The sequence below is a fragment of the Alexandromys fortis genome, unplaced genomic scaffold (assembly GCF_014885135.2).
Source record: "Alexandromys fortis isolate MF-2015 unplaced genomic scaffold, M_Fortis_MF-2015_v1.1 scaffold_343, whole genome shotgun sequence".
Taxonomy (NCBI): domain Eukaryota; kingdom Metazoa; phylum Chordata; class Mammalia; order Rodentia; family Cricetidae; genus Alexandromys; species Alexandromys fortis.
The window spans coordinates 420,600-445,703 of NW_026068262.1; the positions used below are offsets into that span (position 1 = coordinate 420,600).

A 25,104-nucleotide genomic window follows, 5' to 3' on the forward strand; every position below is an offset into this window, starting at 1 on the left:
CCCAAAGAGTTCCATCAACTTGGAACCAAGCATTCAAATATATGAACCTATGGGTACCCTTCTCATTCAAACCACCACAAGGATGCTGAAAGATAATGTCACAAAGATCATCGGAGTTGAGGCTCTTTCATTTGGGTTCAGATATTAGTTTCATTTTCTCTTAGTGAAATAATTTCTATAGTAAATCTCATGCCAGTTCCTATGTAGGATGTGGTAGATACTCTAAAAGGTAGGATGATTGGTTGGTGGTGGTACAAGAAATTGCGACATCCATACAGTGTTTAGAGAAAACACACACACACATTTGAAACCAACATAACTTGCTCCGATTTTGTATTTGCTTTCCGCATTGCATTTGCAAGTCATTCTTCAGTGGCCTCCGCTTATTCATAAATGGATATTCCCACACTACTCTCAGGGTGACCATGATGTTAAGTGGGATTTCATATGAAAATCATCTGTGGTTAATCACACACACATGCACACGCACGCACATGCAGGCACCTTGCATACATAATATCAAGTTGCTATTTCCCTCCACTTAACATGGCTGGAATAAGAAGTATACATTAATAGGGATTGTGAGAATGTCCGCTAAGCCACCATGAGATACTAGCATGGTGCCAGATGGTTAATATCAAATGTACAGATGATAATTGTCAGATGTGGAGAAAGTTGAGCTCTGTGGCATGTTTAGTATGACTGTAAGGTGATGTAACTGATGTGGAAAACATTGACAATTTCAAAAACTTCTATCAGGAAGCCATGAATAGAGATAAATGCCTGTTTTCTCAGATAATCAGGAGACCAGGAAGTAGTGGGGTCACCTCAACCCAGAAAGTTCAAAACCTTATCACTTTTTAAAAAGACACTACAAAATTATATATGCTGAGTCTTGTTGCCTAGGAATTCTATTCCTAGGCATCTACCCAGGATATAAGGACACACATGCAAATGTTTGTCAAGTTACCAGGGAAACTGAGTTTCCTTTTTGGGTTCCTAGTCTTAATAAGAAAATAATTTAAAAAAAAAAAAAAAAAAAAAAAAAAAAGAAAATAATTTAAAAATGGACTCAGAAGGAAGCACGAGGATAATTTTGTTTGAATTTGAGAGCAAACGACAGGAAAGGTAAAGGGACTGATGTAGGCTCAAGACAGCCCAAGACCAAGTTCTCAGCACAAAGGAAATTTATTTGCCCCACAGGGACAGAGAGCGGGGAATAAGAGACAAAGATGGGAGATAGAGGATGAGGGAAAGGGGGAAGGGAACAAGGGAAGAAAGGGAAGGGATATTTGCCCTAGAGGAATAAAGGACTGTCTCTGGATGAAGAAGAAACAAACATGGTCCACAGGCAAATGGCGGTTTATAAAGGCAAAAGGGGAAACCCTGTGTTAGGATGAGGTGTTTAATTTTAAGTGGATATGTTAATTAGGTGAGCCAAGGGAGGCTTTTGGTTACTGGACTTAATACTTTGATATTTGGACTTTGCTAGTCAGCCTCTGGAGGAGGAAGTAGCCAAATAAGGTAATAGAACTTGGTGGCTAGCTTTAGGGATGTTGTCAGTTTTTAGCAAGGCAGAGAGGGTGGGGAAGAAGGGTAAGACTTGCCAGAGCCATGTTTGGCATGCTTGGGGTGGCCGGAAATCTTGGTAGCCCCTTAGAGTAGGCAGATGGAGCAGAGAGAATGAGAAGGGCTGGAATTTTGCAATGGGGTTAACAAACCATGGTGGAGGATGGCGAGACCTCAGAGGATCAGAGAATGAGTGGGAATGCCCAGGGCGTGTCAAGGGAAATGTTCTCAGATTTGTGTCAGTATCCAAAAAGAGATTTTGAAAAGGGGTGGGGGAACTAGACTTCTCTAAATTAGGATGCAGGAAAGTGGGCAGGCCACATGGCAGAGGGACCACAGTGCTATCTATATGGAAGAAACTCTGCAGACATCTGCATAAGGAAGATTCCCCTGAGGAGAAGCATAATCACACAGAAGCATGTCTCCCTCTCCTGAGCATGTCAGGTGACTCAGAAGTCCTGCAGGACACGGTGCTGGGGGTGGGCCAGGTGATTGGCAGGTCAGTTTGGGTTAAGTTATTTTTTGTTTTGTTTTGTTTGTTTGTTTTCTTTTTGAGACAGTAACTCTACATAGCATTGCCTGTCCTGGAACTCACTGTGTAGATTAGTTTGGACTCAAATGCACAGAGATCCTCTTGCCCCAATATTAAAGGTGTGTGCCACCACACTCCTGTATGGGTGTTTAGGTCGTATTGTAAGTCTGCCTCACATTGGAGTGGTGCGCAAGGAGGCCAGGAGAAGGAATCAGGTCCCCTGAAACAGGAATTAGCAGTTGTGAGCCAGTCTGTGGGTGCTGGGACCTGGACCCTGCCCTCTGGAAGAGCACCACTGCTGATGCTCTTAAGCACTGAAGCATCCCTTTAACCCTTTGATTGACTCTTCAAAAGAGATAGCAGTGTATTTGGTTCTATACCCAGGGCAGGAAGCTAAATTCTGTTCTTTTGACTTTGCCTCGCTGAAAAGGTCACCTTTTCACCTGGCAGTTTAAGTTCTAAGGAGTAGCAAATCTGATGTTTAGTTTTGTAGTGCCACCAGGGAAATGGAACTTAGGGTTCAAGCTACTCCCTTCTGTAACAGTCTTCCTTCTGAAGTAGTAACCCTAAAACCATTTAGAAATCAGAGCACGGAGTAGAGCCCCCAAGCACTTTTGGCATTTCTGGACTACAGCCAGTGTTATTCTAAGACATTTCCTGTCTCTGTCCAAGGTCAAGAATTGAGGCTTTTGTCTCTCAGCTGCCTGTCCTGTTTCTATTACCTGTCAGTCATCAGTAGCAGCAGCAGGCATATTAGCCTGGCATAAGAACAACCCAGGTGTCTACCAGCTTGTGAATGGGGCTCCCACACAGCGGGACAAAGGACTAAAAATGAATGAAGTGCAGTAACACAGACAGAATCCAGGAGGAAAATGTAGCTTAAATGGATTCCTTTATTGAATCTTGTAGAAAAGGCAAGACTGTAGAATGGAAAGCCAGGAAGTACCTCTTGGAAATGAGAGAGGAGATGGAGTGTTTGTAGAACTCTGGGGACAGAATGCCTTGTGAAACTGGCGTGGGGTGAAGAGAGTACGGCTGAACCCATTTTCTGGAGCTCGCCAAACTACTTGACAGCTAATGCTGATGCCCTTAAGCACTGAACCATCTCTTTAGCTCTTGGATTGACTCTTAAAAAGAGACAGCAGTGTATTTGGACAGCGTGAGTGGTACACAAATTAAACCTCAGTAAATCGAGCTAGAACTTGCTTCCCCCAACTGTCTCTTGAATTTTATTTTATAGCTGTGTCTTAAAGATTGCTAGAAAGATTTTCAGTACTCTGGTCACAAGGGCGGGAGTAGCCCTTCCAAGTGCCTGAGTGAATGTAGTTGGGGACTTTTAGTGGCTCCTGCCCTTTGCACTGACTTACATTCTTATGCTCTTCCTGTCTTCCACACAGCAAATTCTGGCTACTTGAAGAACTTAAAGGACAAGTGTGGGTGCAAAACAGTTACCCCCTCCCTTGAACTTCAGTTCTCAAGAAGTATTTTGCAGTAATCATAAAGAGATGATGCCATTCAAAAATGACTCTCTACATGTATGAATGTTTATTTTCACTGTTTCAACTTAGTAATATTTGACTAGCGAACATTTTCCATGTTAACCTTTTTATAGCCTCAATTGCTGACTATGTGAGTATTGTTTGGTACATCCTTCTACCTTTACTATTACATTTCATAATCTTTGCCCGTGTTAGTTTTTATTTAATTCCTTGTTGGATGGTTTTCCTTATTAAATGGCTCTATTTTTATATCTTAAATATCTCTCCATATGTACTTTCTAGCTCTTTAATAAATTCTAAGATATAATTGAAGACAAAATGTAAAGAGTTTCATAAAAGAACTTGGAGACTATCAAAATATACAGTAGAAAACTATCTCTGCTACCACATAAAAGGTAACTTCTCTTGACTATTTTGGTACATTGATCCAGGCAAGCACGTTGTTCTTTAGTGACAAGGTCCTGAGAGAGGACTTGAAGGTCAGGGGATAAGGAGATAAGAAAGTTTGGAGTTAGGAGTTCTTGTACAAGCTCTGTCTTATGCCAATCATACTTATTAAGAGGTACATCATTTTATATACTGTTTCCCAGGGAGACATGGGACAGCATCTACAGAAACTGGCCTATGATAGGATGAGGTCAGCAGGAGGTTAATCAAGTAACACTGTCCAAGGGGGACATAGCTAACTCAAGAGCATTGCAGACAGCACACAGAGGCCTTAGAACTGATAACTCCAGTCCCTTCAGGTAGAAAAGCTCCAAGCCTTACCATGGCCGTGTTCCATCCCAAGACTGAAGCTTGCCAAGTCTGACCCTGGGCAAGGACACAGACTGGTTTTCTTTTGTCCCTGAATCAGGCCCTCTGAGAAAGCCTTGGCTTGGTCTGGCTCCCAACAGCACATGCCTTTATGAACAGATGTTTCTGGAAAGAAAGCATTCCTTGACTGGACCTTCTGAAGGGTGATGGCTGATTGAAGCTGAGTGATTGTGGAATGACTGGGTTATGGCAGGACCCTCCTCTAATCACAGTTTATCTTAGGTTATCTTTATCCCCTCAATAGCCATTCTTGACTCACTTTTGTGTCTGACCTAACAGCCTCCTGACTGACAGGTAAAACTCTTGAGTGGCTCGAGCCAGCCAAAGGGTGAAGGATGCAGTCACATAGTGTCATGTTCAGTAGTTGAGATTACCCACTTTGCTTTACCTAACGTTTCTACAAGTGTTCTTTAAAACGTCTTGATTTATGACTTTCTATGCTCTGTGTTTATGAAAAGCTTCATAAACCATTTACTACATTGAAACTTGGAATTTGGTAATCTGAACCCGTGTTCCTAGGCCATGGTCACTCATATTTGACTCTGGAATAAACTGTTTCTTATCCCCTTTGACTTGTGTTTTCTTCTTGATACTTTCATATTATTTCATTTCTCTTTTAATATATAAGAAAACTATGCGATTTTAGAAATGCTACTTTGTTGGCTTTCTTAGCAGAATATTCCTAAATTAGTATGTTTCTCCACAATATGAAGGTGAATGCTGACTACTGCTTCCTTTGGGTGTATGGTAACTTTGTGTCTTTGTTGGGGTATCTGTTGCTGCAGTGAAACACTATGACAGAAAGCAAGTTGGGGAGAAAAGGGTTTATTCAGCTTATCCATCCACATTGCTATTCATCACCAAAGTGTAACATGAACAGGGGCTAGACTTGTTGTTGTTGGTTTTTGTTCTGCCCAGTACCTACAGCTGTTTAGCCCCAAAGAAAATCACACATAGGTCTCCATAAATTATAAGCTGATTGGCCCATTAGCTCTAGTCTCTCACTGGCTAACTCTCACATCTTGATTAACCCATTTTTCTGATCTATGTTAGCCATGTGGATCAGTACCTTTTTTAGTAAGACAGATCACATCCTGCTGCTTTGGTGGTCTGGGCAGGAGTAGGAGGAATCAAATTCCTCCTTCCCAGAATTCTCTTGTTCTCATTACATCATTTCTACTTCCTGTCTGGTTTTCCCGCCTATATTTCCTGCCTGGCCAATCAGCGTTTATTTATAACATGATTGGCAGAATACAGACAATTCTCCCGCACCACCAAAGAAAGGCAGGACAGGAGCTTAAGCAGGGTAGGAACTTGGGGTCAGGAGCTGATGCAGAGGCCATGGAGGGGTGCTGCTTACTGGGCTTGCTTCCCATCGCTTGCTCAAACTGCTTTCTTATAGAATCCAGGATCACCTTCTGAGGGATGGCCCCACCCACAATGGACTGTGTGCTTCCCCCTGTCAAGAAAATGCTTTATATATGGACCTTATGGAGGCATCTTTTCAACTGAGGTTCCCTTCTTTTAGTAATTCTAGCTTGTGTCTCAAATTGATAGAAGACTAGCCAGCTGCTTTATTACCTAAATTATATTGAAAGTATAGTATAAAATTTTATGTCTTAAATTAGACATTTCTGATTTTTATTTTGGAAATTTTGGTTAGTTTTTTAAAAATTTTTATTAGTTTTTTGATAATTTTTAACAATGAAGTTTTATTATATCCTAAATAGTCCCAGATTCATCTCGAGATCTCATTTTTTTAAGCCCATCAAATACAGCTTGTGTTGCCCATGTATTCTTGGATGTGTACCTTCCTTTGGAGTGGGTTTACCTACCAAGGGCCACACTTTAAGAAGAGTAATTCCCCCTTCCCAGGAGCTATCAGCTGCCAGTAGATTCTTAGCTGTGGGTGGTACTTTCTACCCACTTCGCCTCTTCATGCTGGGATTTTATCCCCACCACTATCTGTAGTCTGTAAGAGAGCAGTGGTTGCTCTCATTTCCAGATCTGGAGCCCTCCCTTCCCTAGATTTTCTCTGAACCAGTTTTCTATTTTATAATTTTCTATTGTAGAAGTTGATCATTTCCTTGTGTCTTTCCTTCTGCCAACCTTTCAGTTGTTTGATGATATTACTCTTACTGTATAGATGTTTTCTTTTGGTAGAATTTTAATTTTGGTATTGAATAATTTTATCTGCAGGAGATAAGGATTTTTATCATAACTGACTTCAGGTCCTCACAGTATTTGCTGTCATGTGTCTCTTTAATTTAAACCCCAAAGCAGGCAGAGAAACTGTATTCATAAAGTAAAAGATTTTTTTCCGGGATATGTAGTTGGGACTAGCTTGCATCTTACAGTGTGCATGTCCCCATAGTCTTTAAGAGAGTGGTTGACTTGAAGAAATATTGCTTGTGAGAAATCCTCAAGGTCTCTGAAGTGCCATTAGTGATAGGAACAGCATGCTTAAATTCTTGTGTTTGACTCTTCATCCATTCCCTAAGTGCTAACTGCTCAGTCTCAGTATGGAGAACAGTCTCTTTTCCAGCAGCACTTTGTCAATATTTTTAGAAGTTAGAGGATGAGGCTTCTTACAAGCAATATTTCTTGAAATGAAAAAAAAGGGGGTATAATACTTAGAATCCTTCAGAGTCTAATGAAAAAAAAAAAAAACACCCAGTCAACAATTCACACAATACTGGTGAATAATGATCAGAGGTTTAGCACTGTCCAGCACTGTCTTAAGGATGTCAAGAGGCAGGGCACTGACTCTGGAGGTCTTTTAAGTAGGCCCTATGGTGGGCAGCAGAGGGAGCACTGGATGTACCCTGGGTCTGGCCATGGGATGGCAGTGAGTCCCAACGGAATGGGATAGGCTGGGAGGATGGGTGTGGTGTGTGGACTGGTCAGATTAGGTGTACCCCAGAGAGACTAGAGTGGGAAAGAAGGCATAAGCAGCAGACCTGGGTCCCAGCCAAGTGTGGTGCTTGCAGAGTCCCTGTAAGGTCACTGGGGACTCAAAGGAATGCAGATGGCCTGGGAGGAATGGCTGGGGAGAGCAGCTAGGAAGAACTAGGGGGAGTCTGTGTCAGTGCCACTTGGTGGCCCAGCCCCAAGGGGATGCAGTTGGGTAGGAAGAGGGGCTGAGGCAGGCAGCAGTGGCAGCCCTCTCATATCTAAGGGAACACCTGGGTCATTCTGAAGTGTCATACATTTTTTAAGTGGGGTTGGGGTGTAGCCCAGTGGTTAGAGTGCTTGCCTAGCGTACATAGGGCCGTAGGTTTGGTTTCTAGCACTAACCCTCATCCCCAAAGGATTGTCTCTCATTTACCCTTTTAAGGAAATGTTTGTATCTAGTGTATTTAGAGATATGGGGAGCTAGAAAAATAGTTGCTTCTGTTTCCTTCCCTTTAAAAATGTTTTGAAGAAAGTAAAACCACTCTGAGGAAGGGAGGATATGGAATTCTCGCTGCCATTTATGTTTAGCATCTGCTGGCTTTTTGTGCTTTCTGCCGTTGCCGTTCTTTCCTTGTTAACTTCTGAGACCTTCTCAGTAGTGTATAAGTTACTTACCACTGACAAAGATTTTTTTCTTTTGCTTTTATTTCTAGTGCACAGAAGCCAAAAAACATTGCTGGTATTTTGAAGGACTCTATCCCACATACTATATGTAAGTATTGTGCCTTCTTGTTGATTTGCCTGTGCTCATTCTTTTCCCTCTGGGAGGAGTTTCTTTATTAGGTATGGGACTAGATTATTGGGTAGGGAAAGCCCAGGTGTGGCCTGCATACCCCCAACTCCCTCACTCTCCACCCTTGCAAGGTTTTATGCCTACTTTTGCTCATGGACAGCAGGTCACCTCACCAGAGCCATTCAACCTAAGATGAGTTACTCTGAGATTCTGAAATGCTGCATGTTCTGCTTTGCTAGGCGATTAGTTCCAACAGGATTGGTGATGTCTGTAGAAGACAGACACGGTGTTGGTTTATATAAGCTTTCCTAGACAAAGAGAACAAAGATATTAGGAGTAGACTCATGGCCTTGAGCTTGAGAAGAAAGGGCCTCAACTTGGTTGTTGGTGTGTGTGTGTGTGTGTGTGTGTGTGTGTGTCTGTGGTGGGGGGAGGTAGAGAAAAAGGGTGGATTTGAGATTTTACAATGATTATCTTTATCCAAGATAGATACAGTGATGGCCTTGGCTCAAACGGGTTATATTCCATCCTGTACGCCAATCAGGCTCACTGTAATTAAATCATTATTAGCTCTTTCTCTGTTTTCTAGTTTTTTTTTTTTTTTTTTTTTTTTTTTTTTTTTTTTTTTTTTTTTTTTTTTTTTGCTATTGTCTGGTGTCAATTACTAACTATATAGAGCCAGCTGCCTTTTGAAGGTAGGTGGCTGGTTGCTCCAGGTTATTGGCTACTGATTTTAATTTTGCTTTCAGGTGCCATAGTTTTGAGGTCAAATAAGCCAAACAAATGTTAAATTTTGTCAGATATGAGCATTTTCAGAAGTGCACATAAATTATTATATCAGAAACATTTTATAAATGAGGTTTGGGGGCATGTGAAGTAACTGAACAGGAAATACATAATATAGTCACCTCTCTCTATCATGGGTTTTGTAATCCTCAGCGTATTTTAATAATGCAAAATTATGCCTACGTCAAATGTTCAGACTTTGAAATTTCATCCCTGTTTTCTAACCAATGCAAGTATTATCCAAGTACCACTTATATTGTGTTAGGTATAAGCAATCTAGAGATGATTCTGCATTTACTGCAGATATGACATGGCTATATGCAAATGCTAGTTTATTTTACAAGAAATTTGAGCATCCTTATATTAAGGCATCCAAGGGGTTCATGCAGATAACTGAGGACATCTGTAATAACAAAGATTATTTCTTAATTGTCCTGGCCACACTTTTCTGACCTTTCCTGCTTGGCGTATAGAGTGGGACAAGGGATGTTGCTGTGAAACCTAGATAGTTGCCAGGGTCTTTTGCAGATTTCCTACTGAAAAAAAGGGGAGGGGGTTCTTAACTGCCTGCTTTTGAGGACAGGTCCTGACAGAAAGCCTTTGTAGCTAGAAAAAGACAAAACCTGCTGGGAAAATTAAGCAGCAACATCAGGACTTTGAAGAGTTGTTATGTTGAAAACAGTACTTATAGGATAAATGAGGAGATAAAATATTTAGTACTTCTCAACACAGAGCTTTTCTATTGCTGGACATTGTTTCTCTTACTCAGCTTCTTGCATTAATGTATATTAACAGCTGCTTCTTTCAACATGATATTCTTTGAAAACATGCTTTCCCGCTTATTTTGTTCGTCAAGTTTTTCAGAAGTTGGTAGTGGTAGCTACTGTTGTATTTACTTGCTGGTGTCTTTCTTTATCCCTCGACATTCTTGCAGAGCAGTATCCTGCTCTTGTCCTTCCCTCTCCATTCTCTCCCAGTGGTGGAAAAAGGGGCTGAAACCCTCAGTTGCTCAGTTCTCACAGTCGAGACACTCTAATGACTAGGATGTTGAGTGCTTAATATAAGGTGGGTGTTTTCCTTTACACATCATGTAATTTGTTTAGTTTCACAACCACCCATGAAAACCCGTAGCTGCCAGCCCTCTACCTCTGCTCTTCCTGCCTTTCTTCTTCTGCCTGGAAACGGCCCCTCTGGTGCTTGTTGGAACCAGTGCCAAGACTCTTTTTTTCAGGCTTTTCTCTAGTTCTCTTCTCTCCTCTGTCTATTTTTTCATGTCCCCTTTCTGCTTAAAAACATCTAAATCAAAGTTCATTGATTTTAAACATTTTAGCCGTTTTAAATAGTAGTTTTTTCTTTACTCTGAGTGCCATGAGGGCAATGACTTAAATGCTGGCATGTTCTGTGCCTTCCCCCCCGCCGTCTCCTGAAGGGTGAGTCAGCCTCTTCCTTCCAGTCCTCAGTACCCGCAGGCAACTTTTGATGTGTCACAGACCCCGGTTTGCCACCCTCCTTTTCTGATGCCTTCTCTGATGCAGTGTCCTTCCTACCAACTTGGAAGTGGCACACCTCCATTCAGCTCTGGTACAGCATCTTGAACAGTCCTTACTGACTACACTACCTACCATACTCTATATCTGCTGGATGCTTCCAGGAAGTGGCCAGAGATTATATATTCCTCAAGCATAGCTAGAGTAAAGGAACTAGACCACAGAAGCAAAGAAAATAAAAACCTAAAAAACAAAATTAAAAACTACAGGAAATCAAACAAACATACAGGAAGTGTGGTACATTATGGGAAAGCTCAGTCTTCAAATTATAGACAGAGATGAAGGAGAAGAATTTCAGGTTAATGGACTAGATCAGATTTTCAACAAGGTCACAGATTGAGGCAAGACAAATCCATATAGATAAAGGGGCACATATGACACCAGATAGATAGGGTCAGAAAAAATGTCATATAATAGTCAAAACACTAAATAGAATAAAACAAGAGTGTTGAAACTACAAGAGAAAAAAAAGTCACATGCTAGCAACAGGCTAAAATAATTCATGTCCACTAAACCAGACCTACAGTGACTACTAGAAGCAATGCTTCAGATGGAAGCTATGAATAAGAATGAATAGCCAAGGGGTTACCAAAAGAAATCACATAAAGCTATAATGACTGACATCAGAAATATAACTAAGAACACAAGCAGCAACAACAACAAAAACCCCAATAAAATCACAGTAATCAGTGTAAACAGTTCAATAATTAATGTGGGTTTCTTTCTGGAATAAGCACTTGGACACCAATGAGAGTGGGAGAGAGATGTGCTCACTGGAGCCAAGGTGCTCCTGAAATGCCTTGGTCCCGGGCCCAGTTTGCCTTCTCATTTTATTCTCTAAAACCATATGGTGCAGTGAGCAAGCAAGTGAGATTTTACAGGAGCATATATGGCAGTCAGCATTTCGGGTTTTTTTTGGTTTTGTTTTTGTTTTTTAAGGCATATGTTATAATTGAATGGTGTAAGCTTTTGTGGTCAGGTCTTTAAGGGCAACAGACTATTGGGTTTTAGGTATTTCTCCAGGTCATTCTGTTCCAGGTAGGAAGATGAAGTCATGCTTGGAAATGAACAGTACAAACAATGCTTTAATTAAGTCTAATGATTGGTCTTTTGTTTTTTTTTTTTTTCCTTATTCTACTTCACAATAACCTTAGATATTAGCAGCTTAAACTCCCAATAAAAAGACAAGGGTTGGTTGAGTGGATCACAAAACAAACTTTCTCTTTCCATTGCGTGCAAGAAACTCAGTTTTAAAGATAAGCACCACGTCAGGTGAAAGGATGGAAAATTATTCCAAGTAAATGGTCCAGGAAGTGAGGAAGTGTGAAGAACCTAATATCTGACAACATAGATTTTCAGTTAAAACTAATCAGACGAGATAAAGAAAGCTGCTTCATTTTAATCAGAGGAACAGTGAATCAAATGACATTGCTGTTCTAAACATTATATGAGTCAAACCCGGGGACACCGGTTTCAGAAAAAACATACGATTGGACTTCAAGACACAGACTAGCTTCAACTCCTTAATAGGAGGTGATTTCAGTACCTCATTGTCTCTAATAAAAGACAAGTGGCCTGGATAGAAAATAACAGAAACATTAGGATTGATTGGTATCAAACACATGGACCTAACAGATGTCTACAGAGTCCTCCACCTAAACACCAAAGAATTCACATACCCAGCAACCAGTTGGAGCTTTGTTAAAATAGATTACATATAGGGATACAAGACAATCATAAATTTAGAAAAGCTGAAATAACTCTGTGTATTCTATTTGACCAAGTGTTGATAAATCTCTAGTAATTACAGAGACTCATTAAGACTAAACAACACATTACTGAATAATGAATGTGTCAAAGAAGAAATCAAGAAAGAAAAGTTTTCTTGGAAATAAGTGAAAATGAAAATGCAACACTACAAATCCCTGGGACACACTGGAAAGCAGTCCTGTGAGGGAGGGTACAGCTCTAAGCCTCTACACTAGAAAATAGAGAGAGCAAAAACAAATGGCGTAATACAAATCAAAAGTTTGGACAAAAAAGAACAAACCAATCCCAATTAAGTATTTGAGAAGAAATAGTAAAAACCATAGGAAAATTTAATGTAATAAAAACAATCAATGAATCTAGGGCCTGATTCTTTGAGAAGTTAGACAGGATTGACAGACTGTTGGCCTAGCTAACAAAAAAAGAGGAAGGAGAAGAAGAAGAAGAGAAGGAGGAGGAGAAGGAGAAGAAGAAGAAAGGCTCAAATGAACAGAATCAGAAATTAACAGAGAAACATTACAACAAATACCAAATAAATTCAGAATATAACAAAGGAATGATTTACAACCATAGAGTCCATTAAGTTACACAATCTAAAATAAATGGAAAAAAATCTAGATTCATCAAAATCACCAAAGTTAAAAACAATTCTCGATTCATCCAAATCACCAGAGTTAAAACAAGAGACCTAAACAGCTCTATAACAAATACATAGATTGAAACAGTGATAGAAGACTTAAAAAAAACAAAAACCCAGGCCCAAATAAATTGGTAGAGATTTCTGTCAGACTTTCCTGAATCTCCAGTCAATATTTCTTAAATCATTCAAATAGAGAAATGTAAGGGGCATCTCCACATTCCTTCTACAAGTACAAAATCCAGTTAAAAACACAATAAAACCTCAGAACTCCTAGCCAGAATTCCTGATGAACATGATATAACGTACTTACAGCCCAAATACAGGCATGTACTGTCATCAAGTTGGCTTTGTTCTGGAGACGCAGGGGTGGTTTGGCACATGTAAGCTAATAAATGCAATAAATCAGACAAAACCCGCATGATTGTATAAGTAGACGCAATAAAAGCTTGGAAGCAAAATTCAACATGCCTTTATGATTAAAGTCCTAGAGAGTGTAAGACTGGAGGAAATGCACCTCAGAATAATCAAGGTAGTCCATGACAGATATACAACCAATATTTATGCAAAATGGAAAAATAAAACAACCCTATTCAAATCAGGAACAAGACAGGGCTGTTCACTATCCCCATTTCTTTTGAGTAAAATTGCTCTAGCACTAAAGCAGTCAGATAAAAGAAAAATCGAAAGGATAAAAATAAGTAAAATCATCCCCATTTGCAGAGGATGTTATACGTAAGTTGATCCCCAAAATTACAACAGAAAACTTCTGGAATCATCAGTGATTTCAGCAAAATGGCAGAGTTCATAGCCAGATTGCAAAAACTAGTAGCCTTTCTATATATATCAACATAACCATGCTGAGAAAGATTATGGAAACACTCCCACCCAAGAAAATCTAGTAATAAATCTAACCAAGGAGATTAAAGACCTACAATTAAAACTGCATCTCTGAAGAAATTGAGGAATACATGAGAAAATAGGAAGACCTCCCATGCTCTTTAGAATTATTATAAAAAAAATAACCATTCTAACAGAAGCAACTTGCAGATTCAATGCAGTCCCAGCCAAAACCCCCACAACATATTTCAGAGACAGACAAAAATATCCTAAAACTCATATGGACCCACAAAGTGCTTGGGTAGCCAAAGCAACCCAGAACCAAAAAAAGAACAGTGCTAGAAGGATTTCCACTTGAAATTTGTGGTGTATATTGCTTAGCAACAGTAATAAAAAGCATGGCCCTGGCACAAAAACTGTCATGGAGATCAATAAAACAGCTGGCGGAACCAAATGCGAGTCCACACACTACCACCTTCTGATATTTGACAAAAATACTGAAAACATACACACTGGAGAAAAGACAACATTCTCAACAAATGGTGCTGGGAAAAATGGATGTCCCTATATAGAAGAATGAAATTAGACCCATGTCTTCCAGCCTACACAGAAATTAACTCCAGATAGATCAAAAACCTTGATGTTAATCCTGAAACACTGGAAGTGCTAGAAGAACACGTTTTCAGTAAGATTTAGGTGTAGGAAAGGGTTTTCTGAATCGGGCTCCATTCGCCAAGGATTTAAGGCTAGCAAATGACAAGTAGAACCTCGTAATGATAAAAAGCTTCTATACAGCGAAGAAAACATCAGTTGAGTGAAGAAGCCCACAGAGTTGGAGAGAATCTTTACTAGCTATATAGTCGGAGTATATAGCAAAGAACTCAAAAAACAAAGATTCAGAAAAATGAGGTTGCTGTTAAGAGACATCATGGCCACACCAACTTTTATAAAGGAAAGCATTTTTATTGGAGCTAGCTTCTAGTTCAGAGATAAGTCTATTTGCTGAAGAGGAAGCTGAGAGTTCTACATCTGAACTTTTGGGCAGCAGGAAGAGAGTGGCACCCTGGGCGTAGCTTGAGCATCTGAAACCTCAAAGCCCACCAGTGACATACTTCCTCTAACAAGGCCTCACCTGCTATAACAAGGTCACACCTCCTAAAAGTGCTACTCCCTATGGGCCTGGGGGGGCATTTTTATTTAAACTACCACAGATATAAATATATGTGTAACAACAATTATTAAAGGAAAACAGTCCATGAATTTGGGGGAGAACACAAGGACCGTGGAAGGAGTTGGAGGGAGAAGAGGGGAAATGATGTATCAGTACACATAAATAAAAATTTAAAAACTTTAAAAAGAACTTTTCCAAAGTGAGAAATTGCATGCATGAACTATATGTGTTGATGACTAGCTGAGTCACCAATAGTGCCTTGGTGTCACATTAAGGAAAGAAGTCAAAACACTTCCACTTTGGAGTGGTTTAGCCAAGAGCAAGTCCAGATTTGAATTCTTTACTTCATGTTCCCTGTGTCTTCCATTCTTTGTCTGTGTGTTGTATGAATCTAAATCTTGCTTGCCAGTGTGTCTTCTGTCTGCACATGTGTCTGTCCCTAACAAAAGACTTCACTCTGTGTTTTTTAAACAGCATATAAAGTATCACCTGGGGAAGGAAAGGGATACTTTAGGGAAATCTTTATGTTTTCACAAGGGATTAAGTTTCTGATTCCAATGGATCAGGATCCAACTGACCCAGATAACAAACATCATTGTTTACCAACCCATAACCTTGAATGGATGCTTTCGGCCTTTACGGCTGATTTTAGGAAGTTGCTTTCAACCTCTGTATTTGCTGCTTTCAGGAAATGATAACACTTGCATTATCTGGGTCATGGGCATGGGAGAGTACATAATTTAAGATTCCAGCCCTGCATTAGCTTAGGTTGTGAAAGTTGGTTACCTGGGGAATCCAAGGCAAGTAGGGTTGGTTGATGCATTGTTCTCTTAAAGGCAAATTAGTTTGAGTACACAGTAGGAGATAGGTCTTCAATCTTAAGTGACTTCAAGGTATATTATTAATTCGGCTGTGAGGTCCAGCAAAAGTTCCAGTCTCTTGGAAAGTGAGAGATATTGTCATAATACTGCATTGTTACACTTGAGGAAAGTGAGAGAAATTTCCGAGAATGAGAGAGGTTTCAAAGGGAGGAAAAAGCCATTGTATTCTATTATCTGAGGAATTTTTATGGCCATGGGAGAAAGTGGAGAAGGGCTGATGTAATCTCTATTGAAGTTGATTAATTCTCTAGGGTATCATGAGCTAAACTAATGGATCACCCACATGATTTATGCCTGACCCCCTGGCCCAGGCAGGGAAATGATCACACACTGTACACTGCCCACCCAAGAAAGCTTTTAAGTGCTCCTGTTCAAGTTTGTCCACTACCTGGCTAGTGATTGAGTCTTTTGACTGTAAACAAATGATTGAAAACAGGAAGTAACCCCATAGTCGTATAATTGTTGGCAGATTTTACCTCAGAGACGATGCCTGACTTGACTCTGTTAGGATGCTGAGGAGACCTTAAGATCAATGCAATAACAGATCACTGTATGCTTGGCCATTACCCTGGACCTGAATATCTTCAGATGCTTTCTGCATGTTTGAGTCACATCTCTGACATGGTTATGGGGCAGAGTGACAGAAGAGCTCTTGGTTCTGGTTCAGATGTTAATGTACTTGAAGGAATGAAGATGCTTCTTTGAAAATGAGTCCTTACTGCTGGAGGGGAAGCCATGCACTGAGTGACTCAGGGAAAGGATGGAAGAGAACCTAGGACGGGCAGTGTTCCGATCAAAGATGAAGGAGATAGGCTTGTCTACACCCAACAGGACCCATTCTTCCTAGCACTGCTCTGACTGCCGCTGTCCTTTAAAGGCCCCACGTCAGCTCTTGCACAGAAGCTTCTTTTCAAGAACTTAGTCGGTTTGTGTTATAAGCAATATTGAATGAGTAAATTGCCATTTCTGGGTTTCATAGTGCATTGAACAGCTTTTCCTGGAGAGACGTGAACTTACCGCAGGTAGGTTGCTAACAGCCAACCAAAGAAACTGTTTTGTTCAAGTGTAGCTTAGTGAGTCTTTCGGGCTACTTACAAGAGGCGTCGAAGTCACTCTAAGGCAGTGGTGCCATGGAAAAGCCTACCTCAGAATGAGGGATGACTCGTTGCATCTCTGGGGCTCCCTAAGTGAGCTGAAGGGTAGCTTGGCCAGAAGAAGCACCTTGTCCCCTGCAGTTGCTTACTGGTGTATAACCTTGCGAATATTGTAGGCGTTAGCTTTCAGAGAATTGAAAGTTTTGTTTGCTTCCTGAAACTGTGGAGCCTCCCTTCTCTCTGGAAGAGGGAGTGTCTTAGTTAGGAAGCTGCAGTGCAGCTGACCATGAGCCCAGGAAGAAGGTATGTGAACCAGTGCCTGTAGTCACTTTACCTGTCTTATAGAGGTACCAGTGCGACACTGGGACTGATGCTCGGTGTCTGTGGTCATCTGAATGAGAAATGGCCTTCAGAGGCTCATGAATTTGAACACCTGGTTCCAGTTGGTGGCCTCTGTGTGCATGTTATGGAGTTTAGGAGGTGTAACCTTGTTGGAGGAAGTCTGTCCTTGGGGCTGGACTTTGAGGGCTTTGAGCCTTGCCCTACTTCCTGTTCTCTGCTTCAGCCAGCTCCTGCCTCTGTCTCCATCTTTCTCTGCCTGTCGTCATGCCTTCCTCGCCATAATAAACTCTGTCCTTCTGGAACAAGAAACTAAATAAACCCTTTCTTTTTAAGTTACCTCTGGTCATGGCATTTTGTTTTGTTTGTTTGTTTTTTGTCACAGAAAACTAACTAAAACAGGGTCTGTCCTCACTCTGGAGACGGGTACGGAGACAAGCTCTTTTTCCACTCTGCTCCCCAGCACCCATTCCCCTTGCTTTGTAAAACCCCCGTTCTTCTCTGTGGTGAGTGAGACAGCTGAGCACAGCCCTTGATCCCCAGCCTGGGGAGGCATAGGCAGCGCTGGAGATAGAACGCTTATAAATCACCCAACCTGTACTGTTTCTTAAATTGCCTGCATAGACTGAGACAGCAGAGCAAGGGAGGATTAAGCTGAGAAAATATGTCAGTCATCAACCTAAACTCCAGTTCCTAGATCAGGGTAATAGAATTGTCTCCCTTTCGTACCACATTGCCAAATTCATATTTCTTCATTTGCATTTTGTGTGCTGTGTGATTTCAATGGTTATAAATTTGTCAACAGATTAAAATATTACAAGGTTCTGGGAAGATTTTGACTTTTTCATTTCTCATCTTACCCTGCTGTGTTGGCAGGCTGCATATTTCTTAATCTTACCATATCTTAATCTGAATCTTACTGAATCAGAAATTAGAAAGCCTGTTTCCAAAGACAGACCTGAATTGAACTGATTTTAAATGCGCAGCAATTTATAAAATGAAGAAAAATCTAGATCCTAGGAACAGAGTATAGACTTCCCAAAACTCTGTGGAGTTAGTTAAGCTCAGCAGAAGTGTGAAGACCTGCGGTAGCTGGGTTATTCAGCAGTACCAATTATAAGAAAATGAGCTCTTTCTATTCCCTCTGGACTGCTAATTATAGGTTTTACAATATTTATGATACTTTCCCTCAGAGTGGAAATAAAAGTGTGATTTCTTCCAATAAATGCCACAAGCCACCTTAAATGCAAGTAATTTGTGCTTATTCAAGGTTGAGGAGGTTTCTGCCAGTAATAAATAGATCTCACAAGAAAGGGCTGGCAGCTGGTGTGTCTCCTTGAAGCCACCCCATTGGCTTTGATCTCAGATATATTGATAAGATAGGAGCTTAATGACCATCATAGTATGTCTCAACAGACAAGCACACCCCTTCTTGTAGGGAAATCAAAACAGACCAGGAAAGAAGGTTCTGACCTAAAGTCAACTGAGGTTTACAGAAAATGAATCAGAAATGTATAATGTATCCTCAATCTGTGACGCTTTTGACCTGATAGCAAGATAGATAAAAGCTCTGATGCTGTAGAGATGGAAATTATTTTTAAAAGATATGTTACATATGCACAGATGTACACTATTAAAATGCTCAGAATGTCTGTTCCATGAACTACAGTGAGGATCTCATGCATCCAGACTCACTCCAAACTTATCAGATTATATAAATCAAATCATATAAATGCAGCTCTTTGTATATCAGTTATACGTCAACAATTTTTCTGAACTGATTAGAAAAGCAAAACAGCTTTCCCCATCCACCTGGACTCCACACTTCCCACCCCCACACACATACCTGCTAGGTGTAGGCAATTAAAATAGGTTAAAAAGGTTCTTCATGGGCGGGACTTCCTGCCGCCTCATTCAGATTGGGAGAACTTTTCTAAGATAGGAAAACACCCTAAAAGTAAGGCTTGAGAAGTAGTCCTTTAGATTGTGCTGGAAGGAGTCCATAAATGATTAAATTGTATTATACATGCAAAACTTGTTATAGGAAGACTGAATTGGATGTTAATGGTAGATTTTCCCACCACTGTATCAGAACTAAAATCCTGTCACTAATAGATAAAACCTAGTTTATTAACTTAGCAGACTATTAGCTTTCGCCAACCCAAAAGCTAAGAATGCCATCAGATAGGCATCTAATGCCTACAGAAAAGCTCCCCCTATCTTGTTGTAACAATCTCTCTGATGTACCCACCAATGCATTTTAAAATTGTCAGGATTTATGATTTTCTTTATTCTGTAAAACTATAAGACTTCATAAAACTGCCTCCATGTTGGAGCATGGAAGTTAGGGTAAGGTTAAATCTGTGTGCCCGGGCCATGTCATTTAAAATGGCTCCAGAATAAACTCTTTCACATTCCATGTAGGGTGAGAGCTGTGTTTTTTAAAAGGGTTGAGTTGGTGGGAGGTTCTTTACCATGTGTTATAGTTGGTAAAAATGTTAACTGCGTGTGTGGAAATGGGAACAAATTGGGATTCTTCCTGATAAAGGAAAGTCAAGATTGTACCCAACGTGGGCATGGTCTCCCATTGAGGGAAGAATTGTAATTGGTAGAGTTGTATAAACAGGTCCAGACTTCAAATGAAAATAGTTAATATTGCAGAGAAACAAACAAAGCCAAAAGAAAACAAAAACAACAATAAAAAACCAACCCTACTATTGTGACGAACACGGAAAGGAAGAAAATGGTCTGTGGAGACTGAAGGCTGTATTCAGGGAAAGGGTTTCTTTTCCAATAAGTTGGAGCGTCACGGTGTTGCCAAGACTGAACTGGAAATCCTGGACTTAAATCATTCTTCTGCTGCCTTAGGCTCCTGACTTGCTGTCACCACAGACATGCTAATGTCCTTGGCTAACAATTAAATAGTAAGTCAAATAGTATGTAAAGTATAAAAGTATACAGCTTAATTATTAGCTATATCCTGTTGTCCAACACTGCCCCATGATGATAGCAGCTGCCAGTTGTTACGACCTCTTATACTTTGCCCCCTCCACTCATGTTATAGCTGCTCTACCACATTCAGGATTAATTTCCTACATATCATTTTAACTAATAACTATTTAGCATCTGCCTGGGCAGGTTACGGCTACAATTTCAAGGGTTGCTTTAAAACAGCAAACATTTGTATTTCTATTACTCCTGAGGCTAGAAACCTATGATAGTACCAGCTGACCCAGTGTGGTTTGTAGACAGCCATCTTCCCTGTAGAGAAAAAGCAAGCTGTCTCCTGCCTGGTCTTATAAAGGCACCAATTTCATTCCCGAGGGCGTCACCTTAATGACCTGATGACTTGCCAAGACTTACCTTAACATGCCGTCCTATTAGTGATTAGCATTTCTGAATATGAATCTTGTGGTAGATGCAGGAGAGGGGAACAAGTCCATCTAGTCCATCACAGTAACCAAAAGGGAAAGGAATATGTTTTCCTGCGATGTCTCACTATATAGTGCTGACTGGTCTAGAACTCACTATGTAGACCAGGCTAAGAAACCACAGGATCTCCCAGCGTCTTCCTCCCAAGTACTGGTGTTAAAGGCTTGGACCACCACACCAAACCCAAAAGGAAATATTTATATACCAATATTTTACTATTTTCAAACTAGAAATATTTGTATTTTATTGACATTGAACATTCTCTAACTTAATATGTCCACCTATTCCATTTATAGAATAAATGTGTCTAAAGGCCAGATCCTGTTTACTTCTGGACAGTGCTAATAATGACACGTGCTTATTTCTCATCCTTAAGAACTCAGCAGAAGGACCGTCTCACTTTTTATATTATTTAACTGACGCTGGCACATACTGCAAACTCATGGCCCACAAGTACCCGACTTATTCTTGCACCCTAAGGACTACATTACTTCTCATTTATCCAGAGAGAAACATAGACACCCTAGCGTTATCTTTGGAATATACTGAATTACAGATTAACACCTGCTCAGGGTAATGTGTCCTGTTCTCTGATGCGATCTACATTTGGATCCCAGCGTGCAGCGAGAAGCCTTGGCTAACAGACAGCCATTTCCAAACAGAAACTGCAGGCCCATATAATTAGAAGTGCTGACCAGTGAGTGTGGGTAAGAATGGTGTTATTTTCTACTGCCAGTCTGGGAATTGGTGTATCTGGTCCACAGTAGAACGAGATGGAAAATCCATTCTGTTATCACCATCTGCTCTGCACCCAGTTTAGTATTAATGACTTCCTTTGGAACAGAAATGCTTTTTCAGGCATTGGGCACTTGTGTTAGAGGATGGACTTATTCAGTACATTATACCACCCAGTAATACTTTCTACACTGAACTAAGCTCAAGGTTGTAGTTAACATTTAGTTTATAATTGCCCATATTTGACATGGCAGCAGGCTGTGCCTCATTCTCCAGTCTACTGGAAAGAAAGCAGTAGAAGGAGAGGGGGTGAGAGTGTTAGCCTTGGGTAAGAACATTTGCGGGCATCTGACACTGAGAGTCAGGCCAGAGATGCAGAGGAGTCCTAAGGATGCTGAAGAGTGAATGGATGTGTAGCTGAAGGGGCCATAATGAATGCCTTGTGTTTTGAGAGGAGAAAACAGTCATTTGTCAGTATGTACTTGCAGTTTCCAAACTGAAAACTTAACTTAGGCTTGAATGTTGAGTCTTACTGAAAGGAAGAGTCTGAGTGAAGAACTCACAACCCACTATGCTCATGATATTCTGGGAGAGATGGGTTTTCAGATGGAGGGCTGTGTCTGTTGTTATAGCAACAAATGTAGGTAATCATTACCTATATATTTAAATACTAAATATACAAGAGCTCCCAGAATTCTAGGCCAGGTGCTCTAAGTATGTTTATAAGCTGGCCTGTCTTCCTGCCTCGAAGATCTGTAGGATGTCAAGGCTTGGGCTGAGTGGCTGTTTGCTTAGAAGGGTGACAGTAAAAGTGAAACATGTTAGCAAATGCAGTGTTTGAAAACCATTCTGAGCATTAAATGTATCAGTGCCCACCCATGGCATCTTTTATGCAGAACTGTGGATTGAATAGACCCCATCAGGCAGCTGACAACAGAATGAGATTTCCCTTCTGGTTTACTGTTGCCACATACACAGATTCTCTAGTTGGCAGGGGAGGAGAGCAGCTCCTGTTAGAGCTGAGGTAAAGCCCAGAGAGGGATTCTTGCAGAGCAGGACAGCAGTAGTTCAGAAGAGCTTCACCTGGCTCCCCAAAGCCCCTGTGCCGGCAGGACAGAAAACAGTGCTTTGTCCGCAGCAGGTGAACAGAGGGTTCCCATTAACAGTACCCTTGTGAGAATTACACCTTGTAAAAATGATGATTGCAAGATATCAAGTAGTACATTTGGAAGCAAAAGTGACCATTTGGCCAATTTTGTATTACCCCAGAAGATGTAAGAGATCAGAAGATCTTATTTTGGGGCTACTGACAGTAGAAAGTCACCTCAGAGCCCAGAGGCTGGGACATGGGGATACCCAGATGTGCCCAGGGAGATGACAGAAGCCAGTTTTGGATATAATCGCACTTTAATCATATTCAGGTTTTTGTTTTTTTATTTGTTTGTTTGGACATCCCCAAAAGTTGACCCGAAAAATACAATTTATGTTACAGCCTATTGCATATGTATTTGTACACGACAGAAGTCTGTTTCAGAAAATATTTTTTATAAAAGGAGACATCTAACCTTTTCTCATCAGTTTTCACCTTCATAACATAGTTAAGACCACAGAGATTGCAGCAGTTGGAAAATAACTATTGTAAGTACATGTGGGTCCCCCCCAAACCAACACCACACCTGTACCTTGTGTCACTTGTCATATTTTGTCAGGCTTTTAATGATTGTTACCTGCTACCATAGCAAGAGCTTAACATAAACGCAGTCTTCTCTGGGAGTCTCTGTAGCCACTACAAAGTTCCAATGCAAAGAACAGTACAAAGAACCCCTGAAGTTGGAATCAAAGAGCAGCTTCTGCTTCCTGTTATAGGCTCAGCTCAAGGACCTCCAGCCATTGGCATAAGGGTACTGCTTTCATGTTATCTTTCAGTTTCCATGCAGCAGGGCTAAGAACAAAGAGGTAAATCAGGTGGGAGTAGAGAAGGTGCCCCATTGTTAGTGCTGTGTTCAAAGTGACAGTGCTCTAGAAGCTACTAACCTCCTGGCTGGCTGACTTCCCTTGTTGTTGTTAAAAAGTAATAACTCCTGAGAGAAGCACTTGAGTAAGGGAAGGTTTATTTTGCCTTTCTGCAATCCGTCATGGTGAGAAGTCTTAGCGGTGAGCATGGCTGGAGCTGAGGCGGTAGGAACATGAGGCAGCCCGTCTCTGTGCACCTGCATCCGGGAAGCAGAGGGCGTGAATGAATGTCCTTGCTACTCTCACTTTCACTGTGTGTCGACCTGAGACCACAGCCCATGAAGCCTACTCACACTCGGAGCGGTCTCCCTGCTCTAGTTAAACCTCTGGAAGTTTAATACCCATCCTCAGCCACATCCAGATGTTTACGTCCTGGGTAATTCACGTCTCGTCAGGTTAACAATCGAGGTTAGGCGTCACCCCAGCCGAGTTCACTGTTGCTGTCAGCAGACAGTAACCAGAGCAAAGAGGGGGTGTAGCAGTCCTGGAGGTTTATTCTGTGGTTGTTTGCACCTTGCATATGGTTACTAGACTTTAACAAAACACTTAGATTGGTGCCTGTAAGAAGTAATTTCGTGGGTGGCTCTTCTGGGTTAGGACAGCCCCTGAATATGTCCCGTGAGTCAGGGTCCTGCCAGAGGCCTTGGGTAGGTAGGGGATTATGGGAGCACATAGTCTTTATAAAGACGAGGCCCTGAAATCAGCATTTGAAGGGTCCCCATCATTCTATCTGATTTGCTATTAAAGAAGCTAAGGTTGATAGATTTAATAAGAGAAATCACATAGATAGAAAGTGTCCAACCAGAACAAAGCCCTTTCTCTTAACTTGACTCTGTAACCTTTGCTTTTAGCTTGAGAGGGCATTGGAGGCAGTCCCACCTTCCCCAAGGTCAAAGGTTACCCACAGCATAGGACAAGTCCTTGTTAGTATTCCTATGTTGCAGAGCTTCCTTGGAGCATGGGTCTGGTAGACTCAGCGCCCTTTCTGGTCCTGAAGACTCCCCAGAAGGAATCCATTGTGATTTTTCTAAGTGCTTATGCTTGTAGGGAGTCTGATGGAACCACACAATGAGGAAAACTGAATCTTTTTTACCCAGAATTCTGCCCTCTCTCCTGCAGATGCCGTTCCTATGAAGACTGCTGTGGCTCCAGGTGCTGTGTGCGGGCCCTCTCCATCCAGAGGCTATGGTATTTTTGGTAGGTTACAAGTTGTTCTTCTTCTGAGTGCCCTTCCCTAGTTTTGCCTCCAATCCTCAAGTGCCTACTCTCAGTCTAGTGACAACCTCAGTTCCAATGTCATCATCATGGTCATGGTCTCTCTGGGACAGTCTGGGCTGAGTAAAAGCATTTGGCTTGCCTTCTTCCTGGGCTGCTGGGGTAGGAGTTTGCAGAGCCTTTTCCGACTCCATCGTTGCTGTCTGGATAAGAGGAGCTTGGAGAAGTACAAGTTCCGCCATGAGCAACTCCTTAGCCAGCTTCTGAAATGGTTGTTGTAGGAGGCCGCGTGTTTGTTTCGGGCTGCTCAGCCCCAAAATAGTCATATAATAGCCTAAGTGTATTTTTTGCTAACTCATACTTTAAATTAATCCATCTCCATTAATTTGTGTATTGCCACAAGGCTGTAGCTTCCCAGGTAAAGTTCCAGCGTCTGTCTCTGGTGGGGCTACGTGGCTTATCTCTGACTCTGCCCACTCCCTCTCTATCTATCTATCTATCTATCTATCTATCTATCTATCTATCTATCTTCCAGTATAATAT

At 41.1% G+C, this 25,104-nt stretch overlaps 1 protein-coding gene across 1 annotated transcript in view; it reads left to right on the top strand.

Moving 5' to 3' along the window:
• Vopp1 (VOPP1 WW domain binding protein) overlaps positions 1-25,104 on the top strand; it is a 76,000-nt gene that overhangs the window by 27,399 nt on the left and 23,497 nt on the right. Inside the window, exons 2-3 of the mRNA XM_050131806.1 lie at positions 8,025-8,083; positions 24,466-24,543. Of these exons, the coding sequence (XP_049987763.1) occupies positions 8,025-8,083; positions 24,466-24,543 (137 nt within the window). The remainder of the gene's footprint in view (positions 1-8,024; positions 8,084-24,465; positions 24,544-25,104) is intronic.